General features: G+C 37.5%; 8 protein-coding genes across 8 annotated transcripts; 3 read left to right on the top strand and 5 right to left on the bottom strand.

Moving 5' to 3' along the window:
• Nucleotides 1-388: 388 nt before the first annotated feature.
• Nucleotides 389-1,620, top strand: MELLADRAFT_71642 (uncharacterized protein; the record flags this gene model as incomplete). The annotated part of the gene is made up of 1 exon (XM_007409034.1): nucleotides 389-1,620. One exon carries the CDS (start codon nucleotides 845-847, stop codon nucleotides 1,163-1,165), a length of 321 nt encoding a protein of 106 aa, XP_007409096.1.
• Nucleotides 1,621-2,019: 399 nt separating this feature from the next.
• MELLADRAFT_116208 (uncharacterized protein) lies at nucleotides 2,020-6,078 on the bottom strand (the record flags this gene model as incomplete). Its single annotated transcript, XM_007408900.1, has 13 exons — nucleotides 2,020-2,489; nucleotides 2,577-2,740; nucleotides 2,838-3,605; nucleotides 3,721-3,892; nucleotides 3,980-4,068; nucleotides 4,148-4,411; nucleotides 4,497-4,836; nucleotides 4,953-5,128; nucleotides 5,219-5,295; nucleotides 5,375-5,595; nucleotides 5,672-5,721; nucleotides 5,799-5,858; nucleotides 5,963-6,078. The coding sequence occupies 13 exons, from the start codon at nucleotides 6,062-6,064 to the stop codon at nucleotides 2,372-2,374; spliced, it is 2,601 nt and encodes an 866-aa protein (XP_007408962.1).
• Nucleotides 6,079-6,344: 266 nt separating this feature from the next.
• MELLADRAFT_105638 (uncharacterized protein) lies at nucleotides 6,345-7,232 on the top strand (the record flags this gene model as incomplete). Its single annotated transcript, XM_007409035.1, has 5 exons — nucleotides 6,345-6,499; nucleotides 6,575-6,627; nucleotides 6,713-6,789; nucleotides 6,883-7,002; nucleotides 7,131-7,232. 5 exons carry the CDS (start codon nucleotides 6,345-6,347, stop codon nucleotides 7,230-7,232), a joined length of 507 nt encoding a protein of 168 aa, XP_007409097.1.
• Nucleotides 7,233-7,656: 424 nt separating this feature from the next.
• MELLADRAFT_85486 (uncharacterized protein) lies at nucleotides 7,657-9,040 on the bottom strand (the record flags this gene model as incomplete). Its single annotated transcript, XM_007408899.1, has 4 exons — nucleotides 7,657-7,877; nucleotides 7,951-8,015; nucleotides 8,101-8,404; nucleotides 8,485-9,040. 4 exons carry the CDS (start codon nucleotides 9,038-9,040, stop codon nucleotides 7,657-7,659), a joined length of 1,146 nt encoding a protein of 381 aa, XP_007408961.1.
• A 1,375-nt stretch (nucleotides 9,041-10,415) lies between these two features.
• On the bottom strand, nucleotides 10,416-14,387 carry MELLADRAFT_62410 (uncharacterized protein; the record flags this gene model as incomplete). Its single annotated transcript, XM_007408898.1, has 5 exons — nucleotides 10,416-10,595; nucleotides 10,672-10,992; nucleotides 11,061-12,253; nucleotides 12,316-14,014; nucleotides 14,097-14,387. 5 exons carry the CDS (start codon nucleotides 14,385-14,387, stop codon nucleotides 10,416-10,418), a joined length of 3,684 nt encoding a protein of 1,227 aa, XP_007408960.1.
• Nucleotides 14,388-17,211: 2,824 nt separating this feature from the next.
• Nucleotides 17,212-18,350, bottom strand: MELLADRAFT_85484 (uncharacterized protein; the record flags this gene model as incomplete). Its single annotated transcript, XM_007408897.1, has 6 exons — nucleotides 17,212-17,516; nucleotides 17,577-17,670; nucleotides 17,732-18,011; nucleotides 18,103-18,123; nucleotides 18,207-18,234; nucleotides 18,311-18,350. The coding sequence occupies 6 exons, from the start codon at nucleotides 18,348-18,350 to the stop codon at nucleotides 17,212-17,214; spliced, it is 768 nt and encodes a 255-aa protein (XP_007408959.1).
• A 2,213-nt stretch (nucleotides 18,351-20,563) lies between these two features.
• On the top strand, nucleotides 20,564-21,923 carry MELLADRAFT_105634 (Hypothetical protein; the record flags this gene model as incomplete). Its single annotated transcript, XM_007409036.1, has 4 exons — nucleotides 20,564-20,711; nucleotides 20,913-21,067; nucleotides 21,152-21,463; nucleotides 21,549-21,923. The coding sequence occupies 4 exons, from the start codon at nucleotides 20,564-20,566 to the stop codon at nucleotides 21,921-21,923; spliced, it is 990 nt and encodes a 329-aa protein (XP_007409098.1).
• Nucleotides 21,924-23,437: 1,514 nt separating this feature from the next.
• On the bottom strand, nucleotides 23,438-25,353 carry MELLADRAFT_62407 (uncharacterized protein; the record flags this gene model as incomplete). The annotated part of the gene is made up of 7 exons (XM_007408896.1): nucleotides 23,438-23,651; nucleotides 23,715-23,894; nucleotides 24,186-24,410; nucleotides 24,475-24,636; nucleotides 24,708-24,932; nucleotides 25,013-25,183; nucleotides 25,256-25,353. The coding sequence occupies 7 exons, from the start codon at nucleotides 25,351-25,353 to the stop codon at nucleotides 23,438-23,440; spliced, it is 1,275 nt and encodes a 424-aa protein (XP_007408958.1).
• Nucleotides 25,354-27,337: the final 1,984 nt, after the last annotated feature.

Raw genomic sequence — 27,337 nt, 5'->3', positions numbered from 1 at the left:
CATCGATCGTCCCTTGGTCCCCACCGATCTCTATGTCCGAATCAGTTTGATCCGATCGGTATATGTACGTGACAGTAAGAAGGATTGGTTAAATGAGGCTTCTGAGTTGTTATTGGGTGACGAAGCTATGCTCGCCAACCATATGAAAGAGGAGAAAGAAATTTGCTCTCGATGGGGGTAAGCTCTTTCAGATTTCAATTATATATCTCTTTGACCAATTCACTAACCTATGCCTCTTAGTTACATCCCGTACCATTTACGTCCACACGCCAACCCAATGGAAGAGTGTGAAGTTTTGATCAGAGATTTGGCTATTCCTCTCCTTGCCGATGGTGAACTCGGATGGAACCACGGATACTCGACAGCCTTGGACCTTGAACCTTGTCCAGCTCCGACTTTAGACCACCACCCTGTTTCCGGTTCTTCATGGTTCTCACCGGCTTTCAGACGCAGAGCACCTGTTGAAAAGGAATACGGTCGTCACTTACACGTTTCTACCCGTTTTTCAATTGTTATTGAAGTTGGATTTGCTCGAGTTCCTGAAGGCTGTACTGAAGGAATCCTTGGTGATACTCTATCCGAAATTCAATCTGTCCTAGGTGATGAATTCACCATTCCTGCTCCACACACCTTTACCAAGGCATCTGTGCCAAAGTCCAGCTCGATCACCGGTGGTAGTCTCACCAACCCATTTCCAGTAGAAAGACCTAGTCACCGACATCATCAATCCTTACCTGTCAACTTATCACCAGTTGCATCTACTTCAGCATCCACCTCGGCATCTGGATCGAGTTCGAGTTCAAGTTCCCTTTTACATCTTTCTCATCACAATTCAGGAATCTTCATGGGCAACTCAACTCACTCACGACTTCCTTCATTCCCTGGAAAGATTCGTACTCTCCGTTGCCCCATCGTCATTGGTTCAGTTGCCGAACCTACATTGGCTTGCTTGGTGTCACCTGAAGCCGAACGCAGACTTGCAAATGATCCTTCTCGTTCGCTTCAACCTCCTTCACCCGGTGCTCAACGTCGTGCAGAGGAAGAAGATGATATGAGACGAGCTGTCGAAGCTGCTGAACCTTCGCTAGGCGGTGATGGAGAAGCGTGGCTTTGTGCTCCACCTGACTACTCCGCTGCTCTTCGTGGCCCACCTGCATACGTTTAAATTAACCAAGAATCATTTACTTGAACTATTTTACCAAAAGAAACTTTCCTATCTATACTAGAAGCAATTTGTCACATCTATCCTTTATAGGCAATATACATGTTTAATAATTTCTTATATCTCTCCTTCATATATATTCTTGATCATTCCCTCTGCTTAATCTCTACTTCTTGCATTTCTTCTTTATTTTTAGAAAAAAAATCATATCTTGAGCATTTCCTCTTTCTTTTATAAATATCATTATCATTTTTCTTTTGATAAACCTTGGGTGTTACGATTATTTCTTGATTTGATTTATACAATTCTTTTCATCTTTGCATTTTCTTTTTGTTGTTGTTTTTTGTTTTTGTTTTGATATCTTCCAACTTCTTTATTCGCTGCGTCGATATTAATATTTTTTTCTCTTTCGCTAGATTTAAAGATTTTTGAAGATGAATGCAAGATATTTTTTTAAAAGAAAAACTTGACTTTTCCAGTGACCTTTCACCTCATCTGTGCCGAAACCTAATAGCCTGACCCAAGCGAGGAACTTGTGAACACCTTTCATTGAATTCCGTGCTTGATTCTCATGATCCTGAGCATCTGTTCAAAGTCACATCCCAACTCCCCACTTGCCTTGTTGACTGGTTCGTCCTTCCTCATCTGTGCACTCTAAACCTACACCCTCCTACACCTGAGTCACACTACCTTGTCAATTCATACTGCCTGGCTCCAACCATTAAAATTCAAACATACACTTCCTTTCAATTATATCTACTCAAATCTAATACAATCGAACACATCGGGGAAAACAAATTGATGCAAACTCACGGTTCCTGTATCAGAAGCTTCTTGTTCAGTTGAGTGCATCATTTAGCTAATCCACGGTTGTATTTCGTCCAACTTGACATGAACCTTGAAGAAAACCAAAACAAAAAAGTTTAGACAAGACATCAATTTCTTGAATAAATCTGAATAGAAAACCAAACTTGATTAACCAACACCCATCCAAAAAAAAAAACAATACAATTCATAATGACTTTTATTTTACAACATCCAAATCATAATAGATATATAAATAAGTATTCTTAAGAAATGATCACCAAAGAATTCCCAAAAACAAATCATATAACCCATTTCCCTTTAGCAAACCCAATCTGGTCAACCTTTTGAGAATCCCAAAGTCTCTATGTATCTCTTATACTCCTGATAGTTTTCACATTCATTTCATGCATCAATCACAATCAATTTCCCCACTTTGATTTCAAACTCATCCCGATTCCTAAACCCTACTTTGATTTCATTCATCTTAAACCGATTCTTTTCTTCTTCATTCTCATTTAACCTTTCAAAACCCCCCAAAGAAAACCGTGAATTAAATTCTTTAGTTGTGTTGTTCAATCAAATCAATCCATCAAATCAAATCACTTACAAATCTTTTAATTTGATTTTAATAAATTCAAAAAACGAAACTGATCCAAATCCCAAACAATTTCCTAACCTTAATGAAAACTTTCCATCATTCAAAAACCCAATCAATTTCATTTCTTTCTTCATCGTATCTTTCATCTTTCCAATCCCATTGACTTCTTCTACCTAAAAAAACCCCATCACCCAAAAGATCAAAACATAAGAAACTTGTGTATCTCAATGATTTCGAAATCCATACATACACAAAAATTCCCATACTTACTTTTCTTTGATTCATAAACCTTTCATCAAACCTATAAATCCTACAAAACTTTTCCATCTTTTGATTTCGATTTCCATGAATCCTTTGATTCTCATCACTCAACAAAACCATTTTAACTTTCACTAAACTTAATTCCAATGGATTCAATTCATTTCCATTTCGATTGATTTCAATACATATCTTTTTAAATAATTTCCACCCATTTTCCATCAAGTCTTCATAATTTAACTTTAATTGAACATTCAAATCAATTAAACTCTTTAATGATTTCAAAAAAGTCGAAACAATTAATCCATTCAATAACCAAGGTGTTTTGATTTTACGAAGCTTTAAATGATCAGTAGGTATAAACAAATCTTCTTCTATCTCTTCTTCTTTCTGATCTTCATCATTCCCAAAAACCAAATCCCAATTAATAAAAAAATAATCCATTTCCCTATCCTCAAACCTATAAAGATTAATTCTTTTACCCGGAGGTTTTCTACTCCAAACCGTTTTCTCCTTCAAAGAATCCATCAACTTTAATTCTTCAAATGGTTTTAATGTATTAAAATCTTCTGGAAATCGTGGGGATTGATCTTCAAATAAGATTTGTGATCTTTGATTTAAACAAATCAATCTAACATTCGTAAATAGAATCGATTGAAAGATTGATTGAATCCAATGATTTGATATCATTAATTTCCATCCTAATTTCACTTTGATTAATAAAATAGGAATTCGATCATCTTCTATTAATGGTTTTAATCTTGAACCCGGTATCATTTGCTATTCATAAATCCAACAATCCAAACGAAAAAAAGCAAACAAAATTCAAATTCTTTCAGTTTTTTTTACTTTTCTTTTTGATTGGTTTTCATTTCATGATAAAAAATCACTCAACTTCTTCTCTTCGCTTATCAAGATGTGATTTTTTAAATTTAGGTTTCTTCAATCGAATCTCTTGATTCCAAAACCCCAAACATTTCGCAATTTCCACACTAGGTTCCATGACTTTTAAATCATGTATCATTTCATTTTTTTCTTCCATCACTTTCATCTTTCTAGGTGGAAAACTATTCACAATTCCATCATTCAAATCTCATCAGTTCTAAAACACAATGTTTAACTACATTCCAAGAAAAAAAAAATTGATGACTAACTGAACTCTAGGATCATCAATCGTAAGTCCAATCACCATACCTAAAGGAAACAAATTCGGTCGAAGCCCATTCTTCAAAAGTTTCATAACCTAAACCCAAACCCATCAGCAATCAAGACCAAATATCCAATCCAACCCAATCAAAAAAAACACGACATATTTCACTGACTTCAACCTTTTCATCAGTTTCCAAAACTCTACCTAAAACTTCAGTAGATCTAGGACCGAAAAGTTCTAAACAACCTAAATCTTCTTGACACTCTAAAACGACTTTCGAATTCCGATTAGCTTGATGAATACATTCGATCACTTGATCTTTAATAGCTGGATGAATCTGTAATAAAACTTTTCGTTGGATCGGAGGTATTGTTCTATTACATGGGTTTTCTAATAAATTAGAATCTTTTGTGTCTTGAGAAGTCGAAATGTGTTCCTTTTTTTCAAAAAAAGCCATCTTCATTAAATTAAAGATCTTGTCGTTTTTTTTTGGTTTGGAGAAAATTGGAAGTCGACTTTACTTTTGAATGATGAAGAGATTCTAAACTTGAAGAAAGATCCATACTAGGGATCGGATTGATAGTATTAATCGTCATCGGATCAGAAGGTAAAATGATAGGATGATCCGATTCGAATAACCTATCTTCATCAAGATCTTGAAAATTCGATTTAGATTTGAATCGACTTCGATTATTTAACTTTGGAACTTCTTGTGCTGCTGGTGGTGGTAATAATTCTTCATTCTCATCTATAGGATTGGATATCGGACACCAAATCATCGAAATCGGTCCTATATATCCATACGGATACTTTTCAAATTCATAAACATCTAAATTAATTTCACGATGACCTGGTTTATATCTATCCAAAAAAATCACAAAAGTTTGAAAAGTTTGAATGATCAATGAATTGAAAAGAAGATAGTATTTTTCTATTTTTCTGTTTTTTTGGTTGGAAGAAAACAAAATCATCCTTACTTTATTGAAGAAGGATCCAAACCAAATGGATCAGAAATCGAATGAAAAAGTTGAATTAATGATACTTCATCTGAAACTAAAGTTAAATTAGAAAAATAAGATAAATCATGAATGGTTGAACCAGATCTTGATGCTCTATAAGTTGTTCTATAACATTTTTCAGTTGGTGTTTCTGCCTATTCAAACAAACAAAAAATAAAGAATAAATGGATCAATTTAGATGTCAGAACAATCAAGTTTTTTTTTTGGAAAGAATGAAACCTTACTAATCTGTATCCCCAAAGATCAATCATTTTAGTCCGTTTAGAATGCCAAAGATGAGTACTCAACCATTTCTTATCAACTAACCCCCAAAAGAACCCAAAACCCCCCCATCAATTTTCTTCATTCTTTCCCAAAAAAAGGGCAATAATCAAACTGACTTTGTCTATTCCTAAAAACCTTGGTTTTATTAATCTTTAAATAAACCTTGTGTTTGATTTTATTTTTAATCGATCTAGATTTCGATTTCGGTTTATCATTCATCATTTCAAATTTAGATTTCATTCGTAATCTAGTAGGTAATCTTCTTGAAAAATGACTTGCTGATCTACGTCTTAAATGTCTTGGTAATGATTGAAATGCTCTTTGTGATCCTGATTCTCTTAAACCCACCCCCAAAAAAAACCCAATAATTAGTTATAAGGAAGGTGATTGTGGGAAAGGGGAAAGGGGTTTACCTTGATGATTTCATGGATCTTTCCATTGCACTGATCTCAAAAGACCTTGACTTAAGCCATCCAAAAAAACACTTCATTAGCTAATCTATCTCTTGATTTGTTTTAAAACTTCACTGTGATCACTCACATTGATGAATTTTTCTACATCTAAAAACTCTGGTAAACTAGATTGAGCATGAATAGTAGACTAATTCCCCCCCCGGCGATCCCCGAAAAAAACAACAAAAGGAATCCATTAGATTTTCTTGATTGACTCTTTTTTTTGATTTTTGATAGGCATAATAAACTTACAGATCTGATTAATTGATAAGGTGATTGAGTAAAGATTTGACGAGCATTTTGAATTTTGACTTTTTTTGATTTATGTGAATGGTTTTGATTCGAATCTGTCATCTTCTTCACTTCTGAACTGGTACTGGAACTGGGACTGGAAAATTATAAAAAATTATCAAACCGCAAGATAAAGCCAGAGAAAGAGAGAAAGAGATAAGTTTTTAAGTGATACTTAAGCTTAAGTAGTCTTTAAGTTTGAGTGATACTTAAGCTTAAGTGATACCTAAACTCAACTAAGTTCGATTCATCCCGATCATCTCATCATCTCAACACCTCAACACCTCAACCACTCAAGCTCAGCAATCGGACCAACACTCACCAAGCCACAATCCCAACCAACATGTTCCAACTAATCCCAAAACGAACCCTTACCCTACCAAACCTACTCCGCCAAAACTTCTCATCAACAACCTCAAATCCAAGTTCTCCAAACCTCCAAATCATCAAACCAACTACACTTCAAACCAATCCCTCAAGCGGAAAACTAAGAAACGGGTAACCTCTTTCCCATCCTCCTCATCCCCAAAAAAAACTCACTTTCTTATTTGGTTTATCTTTTTGGGATTTTAGTGTCTTGGGTTTCTTACTTGGTTTAACTCTTACTGGTACTTATCTTACCTCACGTTAGTCTTTCTTTTCTTTTTTCTTTACACTCATAGTTTCTTCTTACTTGATATATATACTAACCGGTTTCCGGTTTTTGAATAGAATTATACCAAGACTACCAAACCGCTTCAAATGCACTTCAACTATCAATCGAAGAACTAAAATCATCTACCCTAAAAGTTCAATCCAAATCTTTCTTTTCATTCAATCATTCATCACAAAAAAAAACCCGCGAATGCTTTGACTGATTTTGATTCATTTTTTGTGGACAGATTACAAATCAAATCAAACGGATCGAAAGAATCGAAAGAGATTTAGATGCCTTAAACAACTCTACAAACCAATCTATTAACAAAATCCAAAACACCACTTCAAGCACTTCTCAAACTTTAGTAAGTCTTTATCATCTTTTTCTTCCTAAATCCAAACCTTAAATCTGTAAACCTATTAAATCTATAAAGTCAGATTCTGATGGTTTTTCCTTGTGGAAAATCCGAATGGCTTTCTTGAATGATTGTAGGATAAATTAGAAATCCAACAGCTTAAATTATCTTCTAAACTTTCTCAACTTGAAATCGATTGTTGTGATCAAGGATCTAAGAATCAAACCAAATTATGTTAAAAAATATCACCCAATAACTTTTGTTTTTTTGATCGAGCTGGTGGGGGTTGAAAATGATGTCTATTTTTAAAGACAAATGTGCAATTAAAGACTGAAACTTTTTTTAGAAAAAAATGAATACGACTTTAACTTTGTGATAGGGTGTGAAAATGAATTTTCTTGAGATTCTTTTTCATTAAATTTACAAAACAAACACTTCTTTTCTCAATAACTTTACTTCGATAAAACCAAAAAACCAATTATCTTCAAATACATATGATCCAGTTTTTTTACAAATTCTTTCATTCTTTCAAACCACAAAAAAACATAGATAGATAAAAAAATAGATAAAAAAAGCAATCCAAAGTCCAAAGCCCAAAGCCCCAAGTCAAAAACCGCATTCCAAAACCCTTCTAACCCAAACGTACGAACAAAACATCAAAACTTATTCCATCTTCAATGAATTTAACATCTCATTCAATCTACGTTTATGTGTTTCATCAATCTTTAATGAATTCAATTCAAACTCAAGTTGTTGAAACTTTCCAAGGTTCATAAACTTAAATTCTTGATTTGAATAAATTTGTATAGGTGATCCGTTAATAGATATTAAAGATTCGTTTCGTTTTGGTTTTCTGGCTTTTTTGGTTTTCATCTTTCTTGGATCTACAAAACCAAAAAAAAAAAGATTACATTAGATTTCTTTTGGAAGAGGGTAGAGAGAGATGGGATGAGTTACTTTGTGGGTTTGGGATGGGTTGGGATGATGAAGTGGAAGTTGAGTTATTTGTAAGAACTCGTTTGCTAAGCCAAAAAAAAAAAAGAACCATCACCCAAGTCAATCTAACGTGTGAGTTTCAAAAACCAACCAAAAAAAAGAAAGACGAACCGTTTAAAATGAGTTTTATAAATCTCATCCAGATCCAAATCGCCCTCAAGTTGTTGAGAATTCGATCTTTTACCAAGACTCTGATGATTTAAACCGATTCCAGAATTCTTTTCTTCTACATTCAATCTTGCAATGAATTCCATAGTGTTTCTTAAGATTCCTAAATCTCTTTCATGATATTCTTTAGCTGTCACTTTTGAAATAGATGGTGTGATTCTAGATAATTCAAATTCAAATCTTCTTCTTAAGGCTGGTTTGAATTGAGTTCGGATTCTTGTTCTTAGTAAGTTTGTTCGAGTTGATGCTACCAAATCATTTAAAAGAAGAAGACTAAAAAGTTAGATCAAATGCTTGGGGTGGTTGGGAATGGAGGATTTGACTTACTTTCTAGTAGGTAGTTTTCCATGATCGCTTGGTATTGTTCGTTTCCTATACTCTCGATTTCTTCGATTTCGACTTCTTTTTCTACTTTTAGATTTTCTTGTTCTTTTTCTTGTTCTTTTTGGATTTCTTCTTCTACTACTTCTTCCTCTTCTATCTCTTCTGGTTCCTCCAAGTCTTCTACCTCTTCTGCTTCTACTTCTTCCTCCTCTTCTTCTTCTTCCTCCTCTTCTTCCTCTTCTTCCTCTCCTTCCTCTTCCTCTTCCTCATCTTCGTCTTCTTCATCATCATCTTCCTCATCTTCATCATCATCCTCCTCATCTTCCTCCTCATCTTCCTCATCTTCCTCCTCATCAATCGATCCTCTGCGCCCATCCTTCAAACCGCGACCGCCATGATCTTGTTGATAAGTAAACTCGACTTCTTTCATAGGACTAGACATAGCCATTGGAATCTTTTTAAACAATCCAAAGATCTTACTCGAAAACCCTTGAGTCTGTGGCGTAGGTTCGATGACAGTTTTTTCTAGAATCGGTTTTTTTGTATGTTTAGGTGGCATGATGTATCAGATCGTGGTGTGTTTTGTTAGTTTGAAGGTGGATTGATTGGTTTGAGTGGGTTTTGGTTTTTGGTTGGTGGGAAGTGAAAGTGTGAATGAAATCAGTTTTATGAATCGATTGGGATAAGATGAGTTAACTTACACACTTCACAAACTGTCACACACACTGACACAACACCAAGTAGGTTTCACAAACCAATTCAAACTGTACAAAATAAAAATATAAATTCGTCAATTCGATTTGTTCACAAAATCAGGGAATTGTTTACTTTACCTTATAATGAACTTCTCAAATTATTGATCACTATCCAAGATCAATCCAACAGTTTCGTGTGTTTTAGACAATGAGTTTGAAGCTAAAGTGTGAAGAAGTTTAAAGGTCAATTCAAAGATCAAACCAAAAACAAAAAGAAGTTAACAAGAATGAACCTGAAACTTGTTTCTAAAGTTGTAAAGCTCATGAGTTCTTTAAACCGATCAATCAACTTGTTCCTGATTCATTAATTCACCATTTTTCATTTAATCAACCAACCTATTGATAGTATGTACCCCTAGCTTCACTCGATATTTGGATTTCATTAAGTTGCTCATCTACGGTTATATCTCACTCGAAGTTGAGCCTGAGGAAAGTCTTCATTGGATGTAAACGAAGAAGTGTTCGAAAAGATCCAAGGCGAGTGACCGCTATCAGCCAACTCACTACGAGTGAATAACTTTCTTCAGTCGACTATCTTTAAAGTATATGCCACCTTTTGCTTCCTGAAGACCCAACTTTTGATTCTAATCCAACCAATTCACTCAAACCAAAATCCTCACAAGTTTCATAAATCACAAAGATTTACTCCATCTTCATTCTCAATTTCATCATGAATATATATCTTTCCCAAAAAAAAAAAATTACTTTGCAAAAAAAAAAAACAAAAAAAATATAAATCAAAAACTTTTCAAAAAAAAAAAAAAAAAACTAAAACAAAGAAATCACCTGATCATACTTTTGAAAACAGGTTCACTACTTTTGATGAAAAGAAAACACACACAATTTAAAAACGTTACAAAAAAAATAAATAAATAAATAACTTCATGGAATTGGTTTGTATAATACAAAAAAAAAACAAATTTCTTCACTTTCACACACTCAAACAAAAAAAAAATATAATCAGGTATCTGAAACAATATTGTATATAAAGAAAAAAAAGAAAAAAAAGACTTGATAAATCAAACCCAATAAGTAAAAGAAAGAGAGAGAAAAAGAAAAAAAAACGATGCGTTCTACTACAAGTTGATCAAAAAAGAGAGAGAGAGAGAGAAACACAATGCAGAGAGAGAGAGAGATAGAGAAAAAAAGACCACCCAAATCTAATGTATAAACTATGATTCAAGGATTTTGAGGTTCACGAGGTTCGATAAACAAACTCCGACGATAAAGATCATCAGCCGAACCTGCATGTTTTAAAGAAGTTAAAGATTGTTTAATAAAGCTAACCAATTCAGGTACTTCAATTAAACTGTAAGCCACTTGAAACCTTTGTAAATCATTAATAATCTTGGACATTTTCTATTCCACAAAAAAAAAACCAAGAGTCAGCAAAATTGAATTGAAAAAAAGTTTTTAAAAAAAAGCATAAACTGACTTGGTATCTATCAAAATTAATTAATTTTAAATTAGGATCATGAGGAGAAATACGATGGGTAGGATTTCCCTCATGACAAAACGTAATGTCCGTCAAATAAACCCCCAAGAATGGTAAACAAGGTGTATGTGCTTTCCGTAGAGCAGCTCGATATTCTGCATAGTTTCGATGATGATTGACAGCTTTATTTAAACTATCATAAATCGTCTTGGATTTAGCTCCAACGGCTTCCCATGTACGTTTTAATCGAGTGATGGTAGATGAGTTTAATGCACTCATCACTGCCATCAATCCATTATAATTTTGTAACTCGAGAAATCGCTATTTGGAAAAAAAATCAGTCTTGAGAGAGAGAGAGAGATGGGATGAAAAGTGGTTTGAAAACTTACAGCTCCTACTTTTAAACAATACTTTAAAATCTGACACCGTTTCCTAACATCATCTTCATTCAATATACATTCCGTATACCATCCAGTAGCTCTAGTGGTCATCACACTCATAGCCCTCACATTCGATGCATCACTACACTTCTTACTGAAATCTTGTCCAATGATTTCTTCAGCCGAGATCCCACAATACAACTTGGATTCCAATAAAGTAATCTGTCTAGCCAATTCAGTCGGATCAATCTCCATAATACTCATCTCACTAGTCGAATTCATCCCTCTAAGCATGCTCATCACTTGTTTAGACACAATCGGTAAAGGTGGAGCAGAGGTAGGTGTGCCATTCAAGATCCCACCATGTTCGGTTTGATGATGAATCAAAGGAGTTCGAGTAGGTAAAGACGAATTGTTTTGTTGTGCTTCTTCAATCCGACGATGTACCAAACTCAAAAACCTTTCAGCCGGGATCCTAAGCACTTGTAACATAATCGTCTTGGCCCAATCAGCAATCATCGCCAGTGCTGCCGAATCAGTTTCCGATCTCCAATGAAGTTCTAACCATGTCTTCAGAACGTTATAGACTCTTAGACGAATCGGCATAATCTTATGAACTTGCCATCGTTTCTGTTCTTCTACACTTGCGCTTTGATGATTCGGAGGTCCTTGAATCGAAAACCTTGAAATCAATGCTCTAGCAAATTCAACCGGTGTAGTAAACATTCGGAACGTAAGGAAAAAGGTACGAGAGAAGGCTGCTTCGATAGGTGTATCATGTAACGTCATCCGTTCTACCAAACCACGTAGTGTACCACCCATCACATTTCCTTCGGCATTAAAGCTCACTTCTTCCGGAGGGTAATCTCGACTAGAAAGCCAATCTTTAGGTTGTCTTGATTCGAGCGTGACCGTAGACTCAAAGGAAACAATCGTATTGGTCGATGCAGTGCTCAGAAGAGTAGTTTGGGTATCTATACTTGACTTGTGGATCCTACGTTCTTCAGAGATAGAGATACTAGCAGATGAAGGTGGAGTCGATTCTCGAGATCCATCTGTTCGAAGTGATGAAAGAGAATTCGATCTTGGTCTTGAGATATCTTGACCTGAATCAGAAGCCAAGGAGATGACCGAGAAACCACGTTGAGAAGATGAAAAGGAAGTGTCTACCGATTCTGGACTACTTTGAGCTGTCGAAGGTTCTATGAAACCATCAAAAGGTGAGTTTAACAAATTTTCACAAAAAGATATAAAAGTAACGTACGAGCAAGTGTGCTAGAGTTAGGTCCATGGTCAGATGAATCATTCCATTCACTCGAATGCACTTTCTCAGCTTGCATTGAGATCTGATCTGGTAAATGACCATCATCATACTCAGAATCAGAGTCAAGAGAAGGACATTGAAGACTATTCCCTTTGCGACCCAACATTGAAATCGTGTGCCGAGGTCGTCGACCAGGTGTAGGAGGCGAATGATTCCGAAGACCTTCACTCAAATGACTAGTCGATGCTCTCGATTCTCGACCGTTCTGACTACTAGGCTCAGTCGTAAACGCATCCGCAAACATCACCTCATATCCACCAGTCTCAGGCAGTTGACCTTCTAGACACTGACTAGCTGAAGCCATACATTCATTCGCAGCTCTTAACAATGAAGTCGCAGCCATCAACAATGCATTCTGTTCGCCTTCGAGTGGTGGAGTAGGCTCTTCGAGAGGTCCAGAGGTAGCCACCCGAGCTGCAGTGACCAGACCAGTGGTAGCCAGATAGAGCGCTTCTCGTGCTTGTGTCAATTCGACATATGCATTCGAGACAACCGATTGACTAACACCTTGCTTCGAAATCGATTCTACCAAGACTAGCATTTCCCGTACTCGTTCAATCACGTCGCGAGTCATATCAATCAAATACGCGTGACTCGAAGGATGTGCGTTATTGGAATGAATGTGTGCATGACCAATGAAGACAGCCACAGTAGATAAGACACAATCATGAGCTTGTTCTAACATCTCAAGGACTTCACGAGTGATATATTGTCCATTAAAGTTGGGTATTTGGTATTGAGAAATCGAAGTTGAAGCACGAGGTCGAGTAGAACTAGCAGTAGAAGGAGCCGATTGATGAAATGAACTTTGTTGACTGGTTTGACGAATTGGTAATCGATGAGAATCTTCGGAAAAAGCAGGACTATGACTTGGAGAATGAGATAATCTTGGATCATAAAAAATAGAAGAAGTTGTACTGGTAGTAGAAGCCGAACGAGGTGAACGTTTTTCATCGATAGTCGAAAGTGAATGAGTTGAAGTATCTAAATAAGCTAATTGACTGACTGGTTCATTAGTAGGACTGATTAAGATACCAGAACGATGAGCAATCAAAAGAAACCTTCGAACGTTATGAAAGACTTTTTCAGCTGATTGAAGTATCTCAGTTAAATGACTATTAAAGATTCCAACTGGCATAACTTGTCCTTCAGATTCATTAAGCTTGACTTGATTCGTGTGTTCAATCGTCAATCTACGAGCTTTATCCACCAAAACACCCAAGACTGATAACACTTGTTTTCGTTCACGCGTCACAGGAGGATGAAGTTTTAAGATGGGTGAATCTCGATTTAAACAATCAGTAAAAGTCAAAAGTGATCGAACAGCAGAAATGATATTAGCTGTAGCCGGTTGAACAGTGGCAATTCTACCCTCTTGAATTTCTACTCTTAATAAATCAATCGACTTTCTTATCGGATCTGAAAGAGTGACTGAAGCAGTCGAACTTCCAGTGACAAAGCTCTCGTTCGGATCACTAGATTCACTTGATGAAGAGTATAAGGTGGGTTCGATACTGATAGTAGGTGATGAGAATGAATGATCTGAGCGGACAGATAGAAATGAGGCTGGGACACTACGACCATCTGGCACAGATGAGGCAGTGGTGGTCACAGAGGCTACCGAGGCAATCGAAGGTTTCTAATCATTCAAAATTCAAGATTATTCAATCAGATCAATGTGCAATGAAGTGGAGAGGAATTTCAAAAAAAAGAACACTAACCTTGCGAGCTGGAAAAGGCAATTCATGATCCCGTAAAGAATCAAGAGGAGTGACATAGTTACTTGGGAACCAACCACGGCAAGGAGGTGTCGAAGAATCTTCATCTTCCGATACTGTCTCTCCATCCCACCAACCTGATCCATCTCGATTTAAAACACGAATGACCTGACCGGCTGAAAATGATAAACAAATATTGGAGCCAGAGCTAAGAGATGTGAAATCATGTATAGCCACTACAAAGTCATCTACCAATTCGGGACGCGTAGGTTCGGCTAGACTAGCAGAGTCCATGGTTGAGTGAGTTGATGAAGGGGAGTTGAAAGGCTACGAGGGAGAGAAGGAAGAGAGATAAGGTATTGGGGTGCAATTTGTTTTTCTTTGGAATGTTGTGGTGCTTGTATATGTAAAAAAAAACAAGTTGGAGAATTAAATCTGAATGTCTGAATGAGAAAAGAGAGAGCACTATTCTACGAGTCAGTTCAAAACTTCAAGTGTGCTGTGAGAAAAGAAATTGTCAAATAGGTCCGGCCATTAAGCACCACAGGTGGAGCCTGAGAAGGGAAAGCGGATGTCAATTGAGCTTCAAGTCAGGCTTCAAATGGAGGTCAAAGGCCGGGGCACGAGGTGTCATCTGCTCAATCAATCTCGTGTGAGTCGATGATACGAGAGCATAAAGCTGAGCATAGACCTGGCTGGTTAATGTATCGAAATAACATATGTGTAACACCCTCTCACGAGGCACGACCTGACAGGACTCAAAGGTTCAAGAATCCAAGACAGCTAGACAGAAAAGATTGAAGGAAAATAGACCAAGAGGATCCACTTACCCGGTGAAAGAGAGGGTGATGACACGGTCGTGAATCGTGATAGGCGAGTTAGAATTGGAATCCTCGATACCGCCCAATGATATAATTTGATAAACTTGTGAGATGAAAACTTATTTGAGTCAAGACCAAAGCGCAATCCGAGTGGGAAGAAGAGAAGATCAGACCGAATTCAAAAATTAATATCCGAGGAAGTAAGAGAGATGCATAGAGAAAGAAGCATGTCAAAAGATCAAAGCAGGAGAAGTGGATCATTTGACAGTTATTGTATGCAGTTAAATCCAATGCAGTGCTGCCAGTGCTACCCAAAGGAATGAAAAGGACAGCACCGATATACATGGTATGTGAAGGGAGAATTAGAATAGATCTCAAGCACCAGAGAAGGACATTAGAGGATCTGCGCTGATCTGAGTTCTAGTCTACACACACTAGCTCATAACTTGAACTACAGAGTCGAGCTGACTTTATATTTTGAGTTCAATTCCAGCGCCAGTGGAAAGAGTTAAGAGTCAAAGTGAAAGAACGTTATGTATGTAGGTAGGTAGGTGAACGAAGTCGGCAAGGAGTACAGCTAATATAGAGGAAAACTTGATAAAAGAAAAGAAATCTGCGGGAAAGGATCACAAACCAAGTGAAGTGGATTGAATCGGGTGAAATGAACGTTGAAAGCTTCCTGAAGGGTATTTGTTTGTTGTAAAAAAAAACTTGGATTCCCTGGATGAGTGCGTAAAGACCGACCTAGCTAGTGTGTAAGGTCTGGGCAATCGATCACGGCTGAAGATTCAAGACAGCTACAATTTTTTTTTTGAATGAATGCCAAAAAAAAGGATATGTGTAAAGTTAAAAGTGTGTGTTGTATTTGGTGATATGAAGTATCAAATCGAATCGAATTGATTGAAAAGTTTAAGGATGGAATGAAGATAAATTGAAAGTTGGGCAGAATTATAAAGAACTCTATGAACTGATACATAAAGCGGAAAGGAAAGAAGGATTCACAAGAGATTGACAAGAAAAAAAAAACAAGGTATGTACTAAAACTGGAGGAACAGGTACATATACAAAATTAATTGTGCGCATCAACATTTCCTTTTTGTTTTCTGTTTCCTTCTACTCACACAAAATCAGGACATCGATGGACAGAAAGATGAAGAATGTTCATTTTAAATCAAGAGCTCATATATGTTGTTGTAAATACCATCTCTTTTTTTTCCTTCTGTCCTTAAAACTTCTCAACTTTACACCTTTTCAAAGTGTAGTGTATATGTACAGTACAAATCGATTATTCAAAGCCGATTAAATTCCTCTCCTCTATATTGCACTCTTCCTATTTCAAAGCACAGACATCTTTATGTATGTATTGGAGTAAGATGTACTTTTTTTTTCAAAAAAAAAAGTTTGAATCGAAAAGAGATTCAAATAAAGTTAACAAAAATATGATCAAGAAGTCAGTTCATTGAAATTTGACGGCTTGGTTTCTGTAATCTATGGACAAATTTGATCAAGTTTTGAATCCAAGCCACATGTTTATCATGTGGTGCATGAGTCTTGTAGGTGTTGTGGCAAATTGTAAAATACGATAGACTTTTTAAAACAATCGGACGGTTTATTTATCTCGACGATGATCGCTGCATAATGATGTGGACATCGGTGTCAGTATGTAGCAGGACACAAAAGATTTCCGTCGCCGGATATCAAGGACAAGGTTCGGCTTCATAGTTGGTTTGTACGCCACTCAGTCTGTCGATCATGAAATTCAGGGCTTTTTAAACTCGATGTCGGTCTTCTCGCACGGGAGTTTCAACCGCAATATCGAGATGAAAGTCTATCAAGAATGCTGCGATGTCTATCAAGGATCATGCAAATTGTGGACAGGTTCCCTGGAAGCGAACGGAGAAAAGGGACTTGAAGGCAAATTGATCCGGGGATGGGCTTGATCAAATCATGGAGGTGTCCACGTGAGTGGACTGAACGATTACGGCTCTTATGTGTCGGCAGTGCTAGGATGGCACCTTTTTCGCATATAGCGAGGCACAAGAGTGCGAGAAGTTAGGAATAAACTGGAGAATTATTGCATTATGACGACGATCGTTCGTGAGGACATCAGAGTCTCAGCGGTAGAAAAGAAACAGAAAGAGACAAGAGAAAAGACATATGCAAAATCGGTATCAGAGGCCGTGGAGCACCATCGCAGGTTCAAATAACAAGTAAGATCAGAGAAAATCATGAGGGGAAAACATAAAGCTCAGAGATACATTTCTAATTGCGTAGGGTTCACTCGAGACAAAAGAACCTTAGAGGAGGTTACCTAAAAGGTTTGAAACACCAACACCGAGTCCAGTCAAGAGGTCTCCAACACCGTTGAGAACAGGACGGATGGCTAGAAGGACAGGGCTTAGAAGCTGAGCAAGAAGTCCGACGTGTTGTGGGGGGAAGATGACACCTCCGGTTTGGAACCAAGCGTTGGTTTGAATACCGCAAGAGTTGAACAATTGGAAGTTGAATTGGTTAGTGATGAAAAGTTGTTGCATGTTGACGTTCAAGGTGGCACCGATACCGATGATGGTTTGGAATAAGAGCGATAAGATCGAGAATTCCTCTGTAGGAAAGATACACGGAGTCAGCATATGAAAACAGGGAGAATATGTTTTTCACTTACGTTGGAAAACAACGATTTGACCACCAAACTGGGTGTAGATGAACGAGACCATTGATTGGACTTGAATGATGACTTGGGTGACAGTTTGAGTGAACTGAGAAGGCATGTCATCATGAGTGTGGCTCGCCAAAGCCAAAGATAATGAAGAAACTCACCGCGATTGATTGTCCGGGGTTGCAAATGTTACATCCGGTTTGGAAAGAAGCAAACAGGGTGGACATACTGACGATCATGTATTGGAACTGTTGGTGGATGATCTGGATTGATGAAATACCCTGCCAGGCCGAGACAGTGCTGGTACAAGCGGTAGAAAAGACATTCATACTGCTGGTGAAGGATGAAAAGCTGCTGAAAGATCCTTGTTGGCTGAAGACGACAGGGCCTTGAACGAAACCACCGCCTCCGTTAAAGGCAGGGACGCCGACGGGACATCCACTGAAACATCTTGTGGTGACTTTGTGATCACTTCATGAGGGTAGAGCGGTCAGCGAGAAGACTTTTCCACGAAGATGAGGGTGGAACTCACCCAGCTGACTGCTCCGATGGGCTACGGACAACCAATTGTCCAGCAGATGTAAAAATGCAACGTTAGCAAGAGAGACTGTAGTACCATAGGAGTATCACACTTACATGGGAGTCGGGGAAGCTGCAACGACGGCTGGAGTGTTCAAAAGACGCCACAAATAAAAAGAGTCAATAAAGGATAGGTGTGGTATTAGGAGAGTAAGACGCACCAGCAAGCACGAAGCTGGAAACGATGGTAGACAGATGCATATTTGGTGGATTTTAAAAAACGTGCGGTAAAGCGATTCAAAAAGTATCTGCGAGAGTAAAGAAGAATGGTTAGAACTACGAGTGAAACTTTCAGACGACGAGCAGAAAAATTTACTGGATCTATATGTACTGCGAAAGATTGACAAAGATTATAATAATCTATAATATAAGGGAAATATTAATTAAGAAGTTGAGAAGCTGAGATGATAATGGAAAGCGGATGAGGAGGGAAAGAAGGAAGGATGATGGAGGTGAATTTATAGTGATTTTGCTACTGCCAGAACTCCACCTCTGCTGCCGAATTTCCAACAACCACGTACAAGACATTATCATCAGGTGATCATTCAAAGAACTCTCAGTGTACTTCCTTCGGATCACAGGAAATGAGTGATGACATCTTTCTCGAAGCCGTCAGATACACAAATTATCAAATTATTGGATTGTTTCCAATTGCAAAAAAACTCTCTGGATTTCCTGGCAAATGCTTCTTGTACCACGCAAGAACACGAAACTCTACAATTTGACATATTCGAAAGGCAATTTATCTTTTATGAATTTCATTTTTCAGAGAAGCCAAGGTCTTCCTGAGATTCAAGAATCAAGATGCAAGGTGGCACGACAGGGCGGCTGTGTTATTAAGTGATATATATTGCTTCGATGGATTTCAAATTTCCGTCGAGAGATTGATCAAGTTCGGATTGGCAGGGATCCTATCCTATCCCATCCCTTTCGATTGATTGCAACTTGAGCCTGGCTGCCTGTAGACAGTATTACATAAATGAATGTAGGAGATACAAGGTCCGAAGCATCAATTATCATGTTAATTGGAGAGTCGATGAATAGATTATCGAGAGCAGGAATATCAGGGAGGATTTCAATTTTTTTTTAAATCTCTCGACATGGAAACCTAGAATCCAGACCCATATGAAAAAACCATGGGGGACAGTACTGACATATGAAGCGAAACCATTTTGCTCGACCAATCAGCAGATGCGAACAATAATTTTGAATCAAAATGCCAAAAATGTTGGCGATATAACTTGATCAAATATGAGAAGAACTTTGAAATTGCTCATTCACTCCTCCCTAGCATCTGGTACCTGTGACACTGTGTGGAGCGTCAAAATGAGCCTGCAGATGAGCTCAAGAAGCTTGACCTGATTAGCTCCAACGGTTTGTCTGCAATCCGGATGTCCTCTGCTTTTTTATTCTACTTTCTCTTTTCTCTTACCTCAAAAATAATTGCATGCTCTTTTCGCCTCTTCGTGGATTCTTGGAATACCTTTGAGGAAACATAACAAACTCTCTACTTATCTGTCAAATATGATCCATGAAAACATTGCTTTTCTCGTCGTTATCAATCTGTAGGAATTAGTCATTGGTTGAGATATTTGAGTCACGCTTGCATGCTTTTACCTGGGGAATTTTTTTAATCATGACTGAGTTGAATATCTATGTTGGGTGTTGGAGGAGTTATTTTTTCTTCAAATCTTTTAGAATAAACTTTCAGTGAATTCACTTGCCTCCTGGTCTCTGGTAGATTGCAAGGACGTATATCAACTGAGAAGAAGGATATCTTCTCGAAATTTTGTTTTAAAAAGTTTACTCACTGCTCAACCATTCAGATGTCATGCCCAAACAAATCAAAACTTGTTTTTCTTGGCAAAAAAAATTGACTCTTTCAATCAGAAAGTATTGCACCAACAAATATTTCACCAGAGTCTTCACCTCCAGTTTGAAAACGGTTTGAATCGACTGGGTCGAGAGAGATTGAATTAGAAAATGTACATATTTTGTAAAAGAGGAAAGAATGAAGTTAGATCAACTACATTTCAACAAACTGTAGTTTCGCCCCAATTGTATTCCAGCTTTCATCCGAACAAATTACACAGCAATTTACGGTTTACCCTTTGAGGTCTTGAAGTAAAGAAATTGGACCAATCATTTGTTAACCTCGAAGACGAAAGAAAGAAGAAATCAAGTTGAAGATCGATAAAAGGAATGGTGTCCGTTAGTCTTTCTCTAACTGGTTCTAATCTCCATTCTTTTAATTTGCGTCAAAAAGTAAATAAGGTGCATAACTAATTCAAGTGAATTGATTTGATTTGATTGAAAACAATAGCAAGAAATTATATTATCCAGGATTAACCAATCCAGGATCGAATCTATGTTTCTTAAATGCAATAATTCAAGCACTGGGATCAATTCCATCAATGACAGAGTATTTAAAAACCATTCTACAAAAAAGTCATGAAACTCAACAAGAACAACCAAGAATACCTATAGTAGTAAAAGCATTAAATGAAATCATCGAACTTGTGAATAACACTCAAAATAAACCAAAAGTATTAAGTTCTAGAGGTGTGATTGAAGCATTATTAGAAATAGAAGGAAATCAAAACCAAATCTTAAATTCAGATCAACAAGATGCTCATGAGTTTTTTGTAGTTTTAATGGATGCAATCGAAATCGAAGTTCATAGGTTATTAAACCTTGGTATTGATTATTCAACTTCTTCAAATGGATTGATCGAACTTCTTTCTACGAAATCAAGATCAAAAGTTAATGAGATTAGTGAATTAGATCTCAGTTTAAAAGCTGTAAGAAGTCCTTTTACGAGTTTGATGGCTGATCGAATTGGTTGTGCTACTTGTGGAAATTCTTCTGCTATTCGACATCAACCTGCTGATCAATTCTCATTCAACGTACCCATGACTGTAAGTGATTCAGATTCTATGTCAGATGCACATCAGATGATTGCATACACTGATTGATTTCATATCTTATTGCTCTACATTCAGCCCGAATGTCAACTCGAAGATTGTTTAAAGGATTTCACTCAATTAGAACTCTTAGATGAATATAATTGTAGAAGATGTTCAATAATAGAAGCTAATCGAAGAATGAAATCTGAACTCGATCAACTCTCATCTCAGCCCACCTCAATCTCAAAAGATAAAAAGAAAAGAATTAAAGAATTAAAGAAATTGATTGATGAAATCCAATCAGTTCTTAAAAACAACGATGAACATTCAATCTTCAGCCAAAAACTTGAAGCTGAACTATTTCCAATCATGAGCCGAGCCACGACCAAACAAACGATGTTTTCAAGGGTAAGTTTATCAATCTCTTTTAATTCGTTCATTTTTTTTGTAAAGTATAGGATCAAGCTAATATAACATTTTCGAATTAAAATAGCCACCTAAAGCTCTCATGATACATTTATCAAGATCTTCATATTATAGAAAAGGACAGATTTTCAAAAACAATTGTAAAGTGAATTTTCCCGAAATCTTAATCATGGATAGATTTACCACCACATATGAATTAAACCGTAGAGCAGAAACCTCAATTTCAAGACACAATCTAAATGATCAAACTAAAGCTGAACATGTTTATCAATTAGTTTCAGTAGTCGTTCATTTTGGAAATCATACATCTGGTCATTATATTACTTTTAGAAGGGTTGAAGAGATTAATTGGATTAAGGTTTCAGATGAAGATGTGATTAGGTGTGAAAAATATGAAGTGTTTGGTGCTAATCCTACAATTTTAATTTATCAACGTTTGTGAAGGTTTGGATTTAGAGGAAACAAAGTATTTAGGATCACATGATCTTTTAATTTGATGAAATATAGCTTTAATGAATGATTGTCACGATCCCAGTGTATTATTAGATTCAATGATCACCATACTGATCTGACCTTGGTGATGATGAAAGTGAGAGTGATCTTAAGTACATTTTTCTTGGTTGTTTCATCTGGAGAATCAATTAATCAAAGGATGAAACAAGATTTAAGAAATCCAGTTTCTTTCTCACATTCCTATAAAGAAAGATGTATTTTTTCTCTTAATTGTAATATATACATCAATTCAATGATTTCTCTTGATAATTCACTTGTATTGTCATTATCTGCGCGCATGGTCTATAGTGAACAGAGTCTCACAAATGGAAAGGAAGTCTTTTCAACTGACAAGAATGTCCTCTCTCATTAGAAGCGAGAAAAATGTTTTGTCACAGATTGAAAGTAATTACAAGCATATGAATAACAAAGATCAGATACAAGTAATCATACCAATTGTAATAAAGGAAAGTCATTTAAAGAGAAAGAAGGTTACCACTTGCCTTATGTTCTGGTCTAGCTTAACAAAGCCGAGGGTTTTGTTGTGAAGTTTAAATAAATGTCAGAAAGCTTGCACAAACTTACTTGTAAAACCTCCTGAGAGCTCAAGAAGATTGACAATAACAGGGACTTTGTTCCACACTTTATGAAACCTGATGCACTTATTCTTGATCAATATTTACACTGATCTCACAAAAACTATGGCCTACATATCATCCCTGGTTCAAACATAACAAGTGATGTCCGGGACAAGGCAAAATATGACTTGGTTATTCCTGATCACACAACTTCAAGATGTTCTCGAATTTTACAAGGCAGCACTTGTGAAATCAAAGTGTACAGAGCATTCTATGAAGATACGAATCATCAGTTCTGGTACCTGGGATCTCACGTGTCCTTGAACTACAAGTGTTTGTGTGATGTACAGCTTTCACGATTGAACGACACTAGATGATGATGATCCTCATTTGGAGGTGAATGGGTGGTATACTAGGTCGTGGATAAGTAGCCTTACATTGTGTAAAGCTGGAGTCCATGGGTCAAGTAAAAAGTTCTATGCTTCATGTAAAGGTCTTATGGTGAATGTGTTCTCAGGGTTGTTAAGCAGAAAAGCCTCTATCATTTCATCAAGTCAACGAGATTATCTGACTGATTTTTTCTGGAGGAATCTTCAATCAATCAAACTTTTGTGAAGTGATGTACACGAGTCGTGTATCAAAAATACATTTGAGTTTTCATGCTTTGACTCTACTTGACAGAACTTTTTTATGAATTACTTTTTAACGTTACAATTGTGTGGAGTGTTACAAATCAAGGACTTTTTTTGGATATAATCGAAGTAAAGATGTTAAAGAACCGGAGCTGTGATACAAATGTGAGAACAAGACTAGCAAAACAGAATAAGAAGATGTAATCGAGTCTCAGATGAGTACGATCTCCCCATTTGCATCCACATCATGAAGACTAGGAACGACTAGGAGCAGCTTTAGGCGAAGCGTTGGGTGGAGCGGACGAGGTGGTGGTCGACCCAGGCTTGGGTTTAGGCGCGTTTGGTGGACTCGAACCTGATCCCTGTGCCTTCTTAGCCATAGCCTGTAATTTTGCACATGCATCAGCATCAGTGGCTGCTGTGCCAGTCTTGCTATTGTCTCCAGAAGGAGGAGCTCGTCGGACCAGACTATTGATAATGATTCTGAGTCAGTTCAACTTACAATTTCAAGCAAAGTTCGAAAAGACTTACGAAGAGCTATCGGACCCAGAAAGAGCGCGACGAGTCTTGGGAGAGGCAGTAGGACCTCCAGCACCTGATTTGTTACCTTCGATCATCTTGATGATCGCGGCACACAACTTGGAATCGCCTTGAAGCTTGTTATCAGGACTACCACTTGAGCCTGAGCTTGCAGGAGCCTTGTTTTGACGGCTGTTAGAAAAATCAAGAGAAAAGGTTTAATGTGATTGAAATGAAAATTTGAGATGCGGGAAGTAAACTTGCGTGGACAAAGAATTATGCTCAGCATGATCAATCAAATCACGGCGACTGCGAGTAGCAGCTGGGGACAAAGCGTCGGTTGCAGCGGGTGGGGATGGCGGGGGTTTAGGTTTAGGCTGACCTGATCCTTTTGGCTTTTTGTTGTCACGGCTGTTGGAAAAAGCAAGGGAAAAAGTTCAATGTGAATGAAATGGAATGCTTGAAACTTGGAGGTAAACTTACGTGGACAAGGAGTTATGCTCGACATTATGAATCAGATCACGACGACTAGGAGCAGCTTCGGTCGCAGCGGCTGGGGGTTTCGATGATGCATCTTTAGTTTTAGGCGGCGAACCTGATCCTGGCGGCTTTTTATTAGCCATCGCAGCCAGCTTTGAACATGGATCCGAGGCAGCAGCTCCTGCTCCAGACTTGCTGTCGCCTGACTGAGGAGCTCGACGAGTCAAGCTATGGGTAACAAGTCTGAGTCAGTTTAAATTATACTTTCAAGCACCTTTGGGAATTGACTTACTGGGAGTCATCAGACCCAGACAGATCACGACGAGTCTTGGGAGCGCCTCCACCACCCGATTTGCATCCTTCGACCATCTTGATGAGCGAGGAACATGTCTTGGGATCACCTGTAAGCTTGCCATCACCACCACCACCACTCGAGGGAGGCTTGTTTTGACGACTATTGGAAAAGCAAGAGAAAGAGTTCAATGTGAATGAAATGGAATGCTGAGAAGTTGGAGGTAAACTTACGTGGACAAGGAATTATGCTCGACATTGTGAATCAGATCACGACGACTTGGAGCAGCTGTGGTCGAAGCGGCCGGAGGTGTCGACGATGGACCTTTAGGTTTAGGCGGCGAACCTGATCCTTGCGGCTTTTTATTAGCCATTGCCGCCAATTTTGAGCATGAATCCGAGGCAGAAGCTCCTGCTCCAGCCTTGCTGTCGCCTCCCGGAGGAGCTCGACGAGTCAAACTATAGGTAATGAATCAGACTCAGTTCAAGTTACACTTGCACCTGGAAACAAATCTTATGAGGAATTTGATAAGACTTACGGATAGTCATTAGAACCAGATTCAGAAAGATGACGACGAGTCTTGGGAGCAGCTCCACCGCCCGATTTACAACCTTCAATCATCTTGATGAGCGAGGAACAAGTCTTGGGATCACCTTGAAGCTTGGCGTCAGAACCACCAGCACCACTTGCGGGAGACTTGCTTTGACGACTATTAGAAAAGGTAAGATAAAATTTTCAATATGATTAAAATGAAATGATGAGAAGTGGGAAACAAACTTACGTTAACAAGGAGTTATGAGCAGCGTTATTATCTACCTGTTGATTAGTAGCCAAAACGATGGCCAAGGTAGCAAAACTGACAGTGATTCCAAAACGCATGATGAAAGAGGGCTCGAAAATGAAATTTTATAAGAAATTCAAAAAAAAGAAATCTAATCAAGATCAAAGGACTGAAAAGTATTAGGTAGTAAGAAATGTAGAAAGGGTCAATTCGCAAGGAATGGTAAAGTTGTAAAGAAGATTGAACACGAAAAAAAGAGTTTAAAGATGGATTTTTCTAATTAAAGAAGAATGATGCTATATACAATCAATGTCTAGATAAAGAACAGAATGGGAAGATATAAAACAAGTAAATTTGTTAGGATGAAGTGAATGAAGGAAAGACGTACCAAGAGTCATGCTTTTGTAGCGTTTTGAGATCGTTTCACTTGGGCTTCATCGTCATGCATAGCAAGGCGAATGACACCAATCCATCATCTCTTCAATCGTTCCGTGGCAGGAATGCGAATGAAAACCGCCCGCCAGGTAAGGGTATCGAATTCGGGGTCATGCCAGGCGCCGACCCTTATGAGGTATGGAATTCGCGACTTGCCTGACCTTCAACATCAGATTGATCTCTCAACAACAATTGGCGACAGAATTCTTCTCAACCTTCCTCATCACACACATTTGATGTTCATTTCGGTTCTTGATTGTGGTCATCAGGACTCGAGTCCCATGCCATCCTAACTTGACACGCCATCCTTGTAATCCATGCGCGTTCAAGATTGTATCTCGTTTCTAATCGATCTTGAGATGTATGAGGAAAGATTACAGGTTGTAACTTATCTTCAGGAGCCACCCTGATTGTAATACCATCAGTCATCTCCGGCAAATATGCGATGATTATTCAAAACCCATCATTCAAACTTCTTTACCGTTTCCAAATACCCTACATTTACTATTTATATTTTGTACTATCCATTGAAGCTTTTCTTTTGGCACGAAGCTTTAAAAACCATTCGTAGAATCTAAAGGATCTTAAGAATGTTTTGGTCCAGGTGTATTACCAGATATCAAATCGCTAAGAACTTCTTTACCAGGACATCGAACCGTTCTATTTTACCAATCGAGACCCATCATTCAGACTAATCCATCACTCAAGTCGAACCCATCTCACACCAAGCTACCACCACTTGCATGCTCAAAGTTGCTTGAAACACAGCTTCAAAACTATTCACGTTTATTCAAATCGATCTGATGGGTTCTTTAACACTTATCAAATCGACCTCAAATCGGATCATCTGCTCGAGTCTCGAGATGATAAGAGGAGATTATCGATCAGATTTAATATCTTTAATGATTAATGATAATGATCATCACCTTGATTCACCTGAATTCCCAAAGGGAGATGTGGTGATAATCTTCAAGTTGATAGGAAATCTAAGAAACCTACTGTTTGGGAATAAGAGGTTGTTCGTAAACCCAGAGGTTGCAATTTGTTTCAACGTATCTTTTAGGCTTTGGATGCTATATATAGTCAAATCACAAAAGCTTGCCACAAATTCCCCGCCAATTTGCTCGAGTTTGGAGGGCGAATTTGGTCAAGCAGCAAGCTTTTGTGATTTGATTATACAAAGTATGACGACGATTTTCATGAATTTGAGTTCACTGATTGAAAACATGAATCTACACACTTCAGCTAGCTTCAAGTTGTCCAGAACTGAAGACTCAAGAGTGAAAGACGGATGACGAATCGAAAATGATGATTAGATAACTATATAGTTCAAAATCAATGGAAGATTAATGTTTTGATGAGTTCCGAGGTTAAAAGTGTTAATTTTAGAAAAGCTTGTCCAAGTTTATCCGCAAAAGTCGAGCAATTTGGCTTGGAAGTTTCGGTGAGCTTTGTAAAAATCGACAGTATCATCAAAGAAGTTGAATTTGAAAATTTGTATTTGAAATTACAAAAACTCCGATGAACCCAATACACTCCAAACTTGATTGTTTTTTGTAATCATTTGGATAGATTTGGATTGTACTTCACATTAGCTCCACTTTTCTTTCTTTTTTCTTTTCTTTCAAACTCAATTGTAATTGAATT

The sequence above is a fragment of the Melampsora larici-populina genome (genome assembly GCF_000204055.1).
Source record: "Melampsora larici-populina 98AG31 unplaced genomic scaffold MELLAscaffold_14, whole genome shotgun sequence".
NCBI lineage: Eukaryota > Fungi > Basidiomycota > Pucciniomycetes > Pucciniales > Melampsoraceae > Melampsora > Melampsora laricis-populina.
The sequence above is the reverse complement of the archived record's forward strand: the minus strand, read 5'-3'. Positions and strand labels throughout refer to the sequence as shown.